The sequence below is a fragment of the Peromyscus eremicus genome, chromosome 12 (assembly GCF_949786415.1).
Source record: "Peromyscus eremicus chromosome 12, PerEre_H2_v1, whole genome shotgun sequence".
In the NCBI taxonomy this organism is placed as follows: domain Eukaryota; kingdom Metazoa; phylum Chordata; class Mammalia; order Rodentia; family Cricetidae; genus Peromyscus; species Peromyscus eremicus.
In genome coordinates, this window is record NC_081428.1 from 60,447,394 (window position 1) to 60,458,234 (window position 10,841).

At 47.7% G+C, this 10,841-nt stretch overlaps 1 protein-coding gene across 1 annotated transcript in view; it reads right to left on the reverse strand.

Annotated features, from left to right (window-relative positions):
• Positions 1-402: 402 nt before the first annotated feature.
• The window catches only part of Muc13 (mucin 13, cell surface associated), a 26,121-nt gene continuing 15,682 nt past the window's right edge, over positions 403-10,841 (reverse strand). The window contains exons 6-11 of the mRNA XM_059277020.1: positions 9,505-9,630; positions 8,731-8,848; positions 8,098-8,135; positions 4,976-5,060; positions 1,209-1,419; positions 403-606 (exon numbers count right to left, since the gene is read on the reverse strand). Coding sequence (XP_059133003.1) covers positions 1,209-1,419; positions 4,976-5,060; positions 8,098-8,135; positions 8,731-8,848; positions 9,505-9,630 — 578 coding nt within the window. The 3' untranslated portion in view covers positions 403-606. The remainder of the gene's footprint in view (positions 607-1,208; positions 1,420-4,975; positions 5,061-8,097; positions 8,136-8,730; positions 8,849-9,504; positions 9,631-10,841) is intronic.

Genomic DNA, 10,841 nt, shown 5'->3' on the forward strand with positions numbered 1-10,841 from the left:
CACTCGCCCTTCCTGCATAGCTTCCTTGGCCTCTCTCGACTACCTAGGCTCATGTTTTTCCTCCTTTCTTCTCCTAACAGCTAACACCTGAAAGACTTGAAAGCCCCCATGGAGGACAGAGCTGGTCCAAGCCTTCTCATTCTCATCGGAAGGATCCTGGATCCCCATGGCCCTCCTGAGAAAGCTGGGAGATGCTTCTGTCTCCTGCCCTACCACAAGCCACTGTCTGTTCACGGGTGGCCAGAGTCCAGAGCTCAGGAGCGGCGCTGCCCAGGGATGGGTTATGAGGGTGCTCCCTCTAGATTGGAAATGCTGTTGACACACCAGGAAAGAAAAGCCTACACCAATTACCATCTTAGCGTTTTGTTCTAACTGGAGAAAATCAACACTTAACAAGGCTCATAGTGTCTATGTGCATTTAATTTCATAGGTGTCCTCAGCAAGCTGCATTCTCCACACAGGTCCACACTCAGAGGGTTTGAGAGATGGGGTGGAGAGAATCCTGGAGGTCAGGCCTTTGTCTCTGCCCACTTCTCTTGTCCTCTAAACACTCAAGATCACAGCTTGTGTGGGCTGGGCTAGGGAGGACTCCAAATTCTTATCATTCTAGAAAGGAGGAGAGATACAGAGATGAGGCTTAGGAAAGATTTCCAAACTACAACAAGAAAACACTGAGATTTGTCAGTTATTATCACTTCCGTCTTCTCCAGCTTTCTCTCTCTTCTCCCTTATGTCTTTAGGGTATTTGTTTGTTTGTTTTGAGGCAGGATCTATGTAGCCTAGCCTGAGGTGGTGGTTTGAATGAGGATGGCCCCCATAGACGCACATGTTTGAATATTTAGCCCCTGGTTGGTGGAACTGTTTGGGAAGGATTAGGAGGTGTGGCCCTGATGGAGGAGGGGTGTCATTAGAGGCAGGATTTGAGGTTTCAAAAGCCCGTTCCCAGTTAGCTCTTTTTGCCTCCTAAGGATGTGACCTCTCATGCTCCAGTGCCATGTCTGCCTGCCCACCTGCTGCTGCCACACTCTCCACCACGGTGGCCATGCACTCACCCTCTGAAACTGTAAGCCTCCAGTAAACTCTTCCTTCTACAAGGGGTCTTGGTCATGGTGTCTTACCATGGCAATGGAAGTAACCACCTCTCTATCTCTGCTTCAGCTTTCCCTTGCCTGGGCATTATATTCTGCAAAGTCAGAGGCTACACTCACCTAGTAGTCAGGGTGAGGCATGCTTCGCTGGTTTCCATAGGGATTTTGGGTCTGCCTGGGAATCCCCGTCCTGACTTTGGGGAAGATGCTGTTGTCTGCTCCAAGGTTGCTGAAGCCGGAGTTGCTGAAGCCGGTTTGCTGCATCCGTACATTGTGGAAGTCATTCTCAATCAAATTCTGTTCTTCCACATTCTTCTTTTTCTTCTTTGAGCTATAATCAGGAAAATGAATTAGGATCTAGGGATGGCAGCAAAGTTTCTTGAAGGAATTTTTTCCACCTGATCCCTGCATCCCTGAATCCTTGGCTGTCCTGGGACTCATTATGTAGACCAGACTCGCCTTGATTTCAGAGACCCGCCTGCCTGTGCCTCCCAAGTGCTGGGATTAAAGGGTGCGCCACCATGTCCAGGCCCACATTAGCATTAAGCGTGCTTTTCAGTTGGATATGAAACTAATAGAAGTGAAAGAGACACCGTGACTGATGACGTCAGCAGAGTAAATGTCTACAGAGACCTCTCAGTGAGTGACAGGAGCTCAGCATACCAAGGCCTTAGAAAAGGAAAAAGGAGCCTGGTAGTGGTGGCGCACGCCTTTAATCCCAGCACTCCGGAGGCAGAGCCGGGCGGATCTCTGTGAGTTCGAGGCCAGCCTGGTCTACAGAGTGAGTTCCAGGACAGACTCCAAAGCTACACAGAGAAACCCTGTCTCCAAACAACAGCAACAACAACAGAAACAAAAAAAAAAAAAAAAGAAAAAAGAAAAAAGAAAAGGAAAAAGGAGTGTAATGAGATATCTCTGTTAAAGTACTTGCCACAGAAGTGTGAGGACCAGAGTTGGGATCTCTAGAGACTATGCAAATGTCAGGTGAGCATGGAGGCCTGCCTGTCATTCTAGCACTTGGAAAGGCAGGCACCAGGGATAGAGATCCCTGGAGTAAGCTAGCTAGCCTGGGTGGCCATATCTGTGAGCTCTGGGGCAACTGGAAGGCCCTGCCTTAGCTAGCAGAGGAAGCCTCCTGACAGCAACCCTCAGCCTACACATTCACTCACATGCATAGTACCCACACCAGTATATATGTGTTTACACAGATAGACACAAACCACACACACATACACCACAAGGAGAAAAGGAAATAGGGTTTGGCAGTATGACAGGGCTGGTTGGGGCACTTCAGGGGCCTCTAGTGTGGGAATTCTAAGTCAAGTGTAAGCATTTGTACTCACAGAAGCATCGTCCTACTCACTCAGATTAGATACCTGCTCATCTTCCTGCCCATGGGTCATAGTCCCACTCCCCCAAACAAGAGAGTGGGGACAGCTGCATCTATGACGCAGGCCACTCCCAGCATGCCTGTGCTTCAGTCACATTGGGAATGTCACTCACCCATTGTCTTAGCTAGCTAGCTCAGTTTACACCTTTTGACAGTCTCTCATCCAGAGTAGCAAAGGCTATGGGCTGATCAAGGAGGCAAAAATGTCATGCTGTATCCCCAAGAACTCTGACTCTATGGCTGGGCTAAGAACTTGGCTCTGCAGTGGGATGGAGAAGCCTTGATATAAAACTGTCACAAGGCCACACAGTTCTATAGTAACTCTGGTCCCTACATCCTTAAGAAAAGAGGATGTAGGCTTGCTCCAAAACCAGGAATGTTCTGCCTGTCTTCCTAGAAGTGAGAAAGCTAGATATTGTAGGGATGCCCATGTGACTGATTCTAGCTTTGCTCTGGGAAGGGTTAAATTCAAAATGGAAGAAAACATCAACAATAGAATAAGAACCGAGTATATCAGGCGGTAGTGGTGCACGCCTTTAATCCCAGCACTCGGGAAGCAGAGGCAGTTGGAGTTGGAGGCCAACCTGGGCTACAGAATGAGTTCCTGGATAGCCAGGACTGTGTCACAGAGAAGCCCTGTCTCAAAAAACAAACAAAACAAAGTAAAACAAAAAGAATCAAATGGCCGGGCGGTGGTGGCGCACGCCTTTAATCCCAGCACTCGGGAAGCAGAGGCAGTTGGAGTTGGAGGCCAACCTGGGCTACAGAATGAGTTCCTGGATAGCCAGGACTGTGTCACAGAGAAACCCTGTCTCAAAAAACAAACAAAACAAAGTAAAACAAAAAGAATCAAATGTCTGTCCATCCTCTACAGTTTTATCAGGAAAAGGCCAGAGTATAAGATCTGAGTTAAATCTTAGTGGGGGAAGATAGCTGCTTTTCACAATGTGGAACCCACTGGGCACATGAAGATGGGAAGAGGGTCGCAGCATCCTTTTCCCAGCTACTGGAAGAGCTGCAGCATTGCTAAATATTGCTGAATGACTAAAGAGACTTTCCTTCCTTTCCCTTAAGAGACTGAAGACACCAAGCTGAGAAGGAGCCACAAAGAGATGACCCCACTACTTAAAAACCCAGAGTTTCTGCAGAGGTTGCTTTGGGACCTGTTGAGGTGGCCTTTGTACCATTCAGCAGAGTTCTAGCCAACAGGGTGGTTTGGGGGAGTTATATTTGACAACAAAAATGGAATTAAATAGATATTTCTCGCAGAGCCCAGGCTGGCCTGAAACTCTTTGTGTAACCAAGGATGACCTGGAACTTCTGAGCCTCCTGTCTCCACTACCTGAGCTGGGATGACGAGGAGACACCACCACACCTGGTTTATGCTATGCTAGAGATCAAATCCTGGTCTTCATGCAGACTATGCAAGCCCTCCACCAACTGAGCCCCAGCCCCAGCCCTGGGTTTTGTTTTTTTTTGTGAGGTAGGATCTCATGTAGTCAAGGCTGGCCACAAACTTGCTGTGTAGTTGAGGATGGCCCCAAACTCTTAATCCTCCTGACTGCACTTTCCCAGTACCGAGTATACAGGTGTATACAGCTATGCATAACTTGAGTTAAATGGTGCTGATGGAAAGTTGGTTTTCTGTTGGTTGAGACAGGGTCTCTCTATATAGCCATAACTGTCCTGGTACTCACTCCAGGCTGGTCTCAAACTAACAGAGATCTGCCTGCCTCTGCCTCCCAAGTGCTGGGATTAAAGGTATGCCACTACCACACCTGGCCCTAGTGAAGAGTTATTAACACCATAGAAAACTGATTGTTGGGTCTGATTAGTGTGAAGCAAAAATAAAATTGAAGAAAAAAATTAAATCATAAAGGATATAGAACCGTGTATATAACATCACTTAAAAAGGTAAAATTGAGTAAGGGCTAGAGTGATGTTCAATGGTTAAGAACACATACTGCTCTTGGAGAGGACCCGAGTTCAGGTCCCAGCATCCAGGCTGGGTGGCTCGCAACTATTACTCCAGCTCTAGGGTATCTGATACCCCCTCTTCCGGATTCCTTGAGCTCCTGTACTCACATGCACTTCTACAAACATCCATAAGTAAATGTTGGCATAAAATACAAACTTATACATACATAAAAATAACAGACATAGCCGGGCAGTGGTGGCGCACGCCTTTAATCCCAGCACTCGGGAGGCAGAGCCAGGCAGATCTCTGTGAGTTCGAGGCCATCCTGGGCTACCAAGTGAGTTCCAGAAAAGGCGCAAAGCTACACAGAGAAACCCTGTCTCGAAAAGCCCAAAAAAAAAAAAAAAAACAAAAAACCAAAAAAAACCCACAGACATAAATCCTTCAAAAAGAAAGACAGTAATTTAAATAAGGAAAACCATTCAGTTGTGGGAGAGAGGCCTCCCTTGTTTCCCCCGTCTCACCCATGAGAGTGTTTTGGAAAGAAGCGTATCCAGCCGTATCTCCCCACCCCCATACCTCGAAGAGACGATCAGTGCGATCAGCAGGATGAGGATGAGGGCTCCAGCAATGGTGCCCACGATGGTGAGGATGAGCTGGAATTCTGAAAGGGAAGAGACAAGAGCAGGGTCCTGGTGAGTCTTACCTGTCAACTTGGCACAACCTAACCTGGGAAGAGAGTCTTCATGAGGCGTTATCTGAACTGGGTTAGCCTACGTGGTATGTCTGGGGCAGGGGTTTGTCTTGACTGTTAACTGATACAGGAAGACCCAGTCCACTGTGGGGAGCACGATTCCCTAGGCAGGGGGTCCGGAACAGTAAGAGAGAAGAAAGCTAGCTGGGAGCAAGAGAGTAGCAAGCAAGGATCCATGTGTTCATTCTCTTTTTGCTCTTGACTGTGGATGCAATGGTTGAGTTCCTGCCCCGATTTCCCCAAAATAATAGACTGTAACCTAGAATTATAAACCAAACAAAGCTATTCTCTCTCTCTCTCTCTCTCTCTCTCTCTCTCTCTCTCTCTCTCTCTCTGTTTGTTTTTCGAGACAGGGTTTCTCTGTCCTGGATCTCGCTCTGTAGACCAGGCTGGCCTTGAACTCACAGACATCTGCCTGGCTCTGCCTCCTGAGTGCTGGGATTAAAGGCGTGTGCCACCGCTGCCCAGCCAAGCTTTTCTCTCTTCTACTGCTTTTGGCCAGGGTATTTGTCTCAGCCACAGAAGTGAAACAGGAACAAACAGCCCCCAGCCATCGGGTCCTGCTGTCTCCTGCACAGTGTGAGCTCCATCAGGTTCCTGTCTCCCAGCCCTGCAGAGGCACGAGGCACACAGGGCAGGTGCTCGTCTCTGCTGCCACCCTTCCTTGTCCTCATACCCTAGCCATACCCTCACCGTTAGGTTGTCTGAAGCACACAATCATTACACGCAGCCTTTCCGGCTCTAAAATCACAAATACAAAAGAGGCTGATGGCGGCAAGGTCCTCCTGGGCTGTGTGGGGTGGAAGACCTCACTGAGTTCTACACTCCCTCTCCATCTCTCCCACCATTGCCTACCCTCCATAGCTCTTCCTTTTCATAAGCCAGCGGATGGGGATGGAACATGTCACCAGCAGAGGAGGCAGGTAATGGCTTATGAGGGAGGAGTCGGTCAATGCCTACACTCTTCTACTTCAGACTAGTGCTATAGACCCTTTGTTGTATAGCCCAAGATGCGCTTGAACTCACAGTGGTCCTCCTGCCTCAGCATCCCTAGTACTGAGATTACAGATGTTCAACACTATGCCTGGCTACTATGGACTCTTGGAATATGACCATAAGAATAGCCTGTGAATATAACATACACACCAGTTCCAAACACTTAACCTGAAAAACATTGGAAAACTCATTAATGGCAGGCAGTGGTGGCACACACCTTTAATCCTACCACTCTGGAGGCAGAGGCAGGTGGATCTCTGAGTTTGCGGCCAGCCTGGTCTACAGAATGAGTTCTAGGGCAGCCAGGGCTACACAGAAAAACCTTGTCTCGAAAAACAAAAGACAAAAAAAGGAAAACTTATTAGTATTCTCCTCCTTTAAAATTGAATGTGAAGCCGGGCGGTGGTGGCGCACACCTTTAATCCCAGCACTCGGGAGGCAGAGTCAGGAGGATCTCTGTGAGTTCGAGGCCAGCCTGGACTACCAAGTGAGTTCCAGGAAAGGCACAAAGCTACACAGAGAAACCCTGTCTCGAAAAAAAAAAAACAACAACAAAAAAAAACCAAAGGAAAAAATTGAATGTGAATGTGTGTATGTATATGTGCACGAAAAGGCCAGTAGGTCCCCTGGAGCCAGAGTTACAGGCACTTGTGTGCTACTCAACATGGGTGCTGGGAACCGAACTCCAGTCCTCTCCAAGAGCAGCCAGTGCTCTTAACCACTGAGCCACCTCTCCAGCCCCTAATTAATACTCTGAAACTGATTGCATGCTTAAATATTTTGAATTAAGTGGAATATGTTAGTAAAAGAAAGTTCACCTCATTGACTTTCAGAATTTTGTTGGAAACGTTCACAATTTGCAATGATGTGTGTTGATCATATTCTGTTTGTACTAGACAATGCCACTCTAGACCTCTGTCTCTGATACATCACTGTCACAAATGTCACCTCTGACCTGGGATCACAGACCATGAAGTCGGGGAAGGACCTGACAGGTTATCGATATACCCAACTTCTCATTTCTAGATGTGGAAAGGGAAGACCCAGGAGGGAGAAATGGCTTAGCAGATCTGTTCTTACAACGGAATAGAGACTCTCCTCACATTGTTCTCACGGCTGCCGAGAAGCGGACAGTCGTAGTCACTGCCTCCTGGGTTGTTGGGCTTCCGTTCATTATGACAATTTAAAGATAATTTAAAATTTAAAGCTAACATTGTCCCAGACTGGTGGGGACGAGGCATGGAAGAGAAAGATATACTGTTTTGCAACAGCCAATCCAAACCAGTAAACAGTAAGACTTGATAAGACCCGGCCCAGCCTGGTGGCAGCACAGGCCTTTAATCCTGCGCTTGGGAGGCAGAGGCAGTCCAATTTCTTTGAGATCGAGGCCAGCCTCGATCTACATAGCCAGTGCCAGGCCAGCCAGGATTACACAGTAAAACCCTGTCTCCAAAATAAATAAATAAATGAATGAATAATAAGATTCGATAAGACCAGCCTGAGCATTTAAATGCCTGCTTTCTAAGTTGTGCCCCCCAATACCCACCATTTTGGGAAGCACCATCTATAATATAGACATTGGGGTTGGAGATTTAGCTCAGTGGTAGAGCGCTTGCCTAGCAAGCGCAAAGCCCTGGGTTCGGTCCTCAGCTCCGGAAAAAAAAAAAAAATACAGACATTGAGTATAATGAATGAGGATGCCCTTCTCTGGTCTGGAGTGGGTTCAGAGGCACCTGCTCAGCCCTGGGTTCGGGTTCTGTTATTTCTAACAGCAGAACTCTTGCTGCCCATCACCTAAGTGTGGATGTGGGATGCGGGGCCCAGGAGACAAGCTCCAAGCCGAGTTTCTCTCTCAGTGAATGAAGGAAGACTTTGGTGGAGTGAGCAGGACTCTGGGTGTAGCTCACATGTGTTTCTTGGATGTTTAGGAAATTAGGGTGTCTATACTTACCGTCTTGGCAATCCATCCCGCTGTAGCCAAATGGACACCTGGAACACAGTCACAATAGGAAGTCAGGTTAAAGACCCTGGTGGGGAGTGTGCTGGAGTTCCCACCCTAATTTCCATGTCTCCCTTCCTGTCTGTCTTTCCTTCTGTCCTCCCTTACCCTTTCTCTTCTCTTCTTTACGTTACCGTTTTCCCAAGAGACTATTCCATGTGGTGCTGGTACGGTGAAGTGTACTCAGTCCAATGTGGCTTCATTTGCCACAGACTAAACATAGCCTCCTCTGAACTCCAGGAAGGCTTGGCAATCCAGGCGAAGCTGAACCCAAGAGGCATGGAGTAGCACGGACCCTCCCAAGGGGCAACTGGTGAACAAGGACATATTACCCATACTCAGTTTTGTTTCCTCATCTCGTAATGGGCACCTATCACGTTTCTGACTGTTGTATGATAGGTCCTACCTACTGCAGTTTCTAGAGATACAGGATGCCCCAGAACTCTGGGATGATGATGACACAGAGATGCGCTAAACCTGCCAACCCATGCCAGCTCGCCAGCTTCCCGATACCAAACCTTCATATGTGCTGGAAGCTCCGGCCTAGCTATGTTGTGACAAGATAAAGATGGAGTGATTTCTTACTCTTCACACTTCTCATCGGTAGTCTTCTGGTAGCCTGGCATGCACACACACTCCGGTGCTCCGTTATCCTTCATTAAGCATTGCTTCTTGTCTTCTGCTTTGCAGGTCTCAGGACACTCTTGAGCTTTAAAATAAAGGGAGTTCAAGGTCATTATCAGAAACGATATCTTAAAAAAAAAGTGTGTGTGTGTGTGTGTGTGTGTGTGTGTGTGTGTGTGTGTGTGTGTGATGGAGGAGGGCATATTCCACAGCACATGTGTGACGTCACAGGACAAGTTTATGGGCAGAGTCAGTTCTCTCCCTCCACCTTTACCTGGGTTTGGGGAAGAAACTCAGGCTTGCTCAGCAAGAGCCCTTGCTGGCTGAGCCGTCTCCCCAGCCCAGAGATGATCGCTTCAACCCCAAGATGACATGCGACAGCGTATAATTTTGTACATTGGTTTTTCTAAGTAAAATAAAGATGTGCCTCTTGTGAAGCTCCTAGCCCATGGGAACTTAAGCAGTCATGTTTTTGTTTTGAAAATAGAAAACAAAAAAGAATCCAGGTGGTGGTGGCGCACGCCTTTAATCCCAGCACTCGGGAGGCAGAGGCAGGTGGATCTCTATGAGTTCGAGGCTAGCCTGGTCTACAGAGTGAGCTCCAGGGCAGACAAGGCTACACAGAGAAACCTTGTTTTGAAACACCCTCCCCCCCCCAAAAAAAGAAGAAAGAAAATACTGGAGGAGGGAAAGTGAGAGTTGTGAGGGACGTTTGGGAGCAGGCAGGACACTTACGAAGACGAAGACAAAAGGGAATCAGTAGGTTTGGCCTTGTTAGCCCAGGTTTGCATGGGCATTGAAAACCATTCCGGCAGCTGTTCTTGTCCTTTTCACAGCCGTAATAGTCACACAAATCTTGTCCTGTGAGAGGCATGAATAGGTGAAACACATTGAGCAAGCCCGCATAATTCATGAAAGCGTTTCACCTCCTCACTTTCTCATTCTACTCTCTATTGGGTATCATTTGATTTTTGACGGGTCCTACACTCCTCCACCTATGAAACGGTGCTAATAATCCTTGTTCACGTGATTGAGTGATTGACAGTGCCCGCACCAGGAGCCTCGATAAGCCTTCATTCTTTTGTTCATCTGTAGATACAGTGACATTTAAATGTTAGGCTAAGGACATTAAGGGTTTGGGGTTTGTTTTTTTTATGTTGTTGTTGTTGTTTAGGTTTTTGTTTGTTTGTTTGATAGGGTTTCTCTGTACAGCTCTGGCTGTCCCAGAACTCAATCTGTAGACCAAGCTGGTCTTGAACTTAGAGATCTGCCTGCCTCTACCTCTCAAGTGTTAGGATTAAAGGCTTGTGCCACTATGCCCAGCTTTTGACACTAAGTTTAAAAATTATTTAATGTGTGTGTGTGTGTGTGTGTGTGTGTGTGAGACACCATGTGTGCAGGTTCCTACCGAGGCCAGATGAGGCTGTCAGATTTTCTAGAGCTGGAGTTAAAGGTATTTGTTACGCTCCTGACAAGGTTGCTGGGATACAAGTTCCAGTTCAGTTTTCATGATTAAACAGCAAGTGTTACTGACCACTGACCATCTCTCCAGCCCGTGACTTATTCCCTAAGTCAGAAAGCTCTGGAAGACTCTCAGCAGGAGCATGCCTTGAGAGAACAGCCAAAAATGCTCGTCTAACTGTGGACGGTAAGGGCTAGGAGGGGAAGATGGGTCTGAGAGTGGAGGGGGCAGGGGATAAAGGAGTAGAGAGGTAGTGCTGTTCCTCTAACAAAGAGTCTGAGCTGTCACTAACCCCTGTAGCTTGAAAAGACTTCTGTCCTAGTTAGGGTTACCATTGCTGTGATGAAACACAGTGACCAAAGAGCAAGTTGGGAGGAAAGGGATTATTCTGCTTACACTTCCACCTCACAGTTTATCATCAAAGGAAGTCAGGACAGGAACTCAAGCAGGGCAGGAACCCGGAGGTAGGAGCTGATGCAGAGGCCATGGAGGGCTGCTGCTTACTGGCTTGCTCAGCCTGCTTTCTTCTAGAACCCAGGACCACCAGCCCAGGGATGGCCCCACCCACAATGGGCTGGGCCCTCCCCCATCAATCACTGATTAAGAAAAC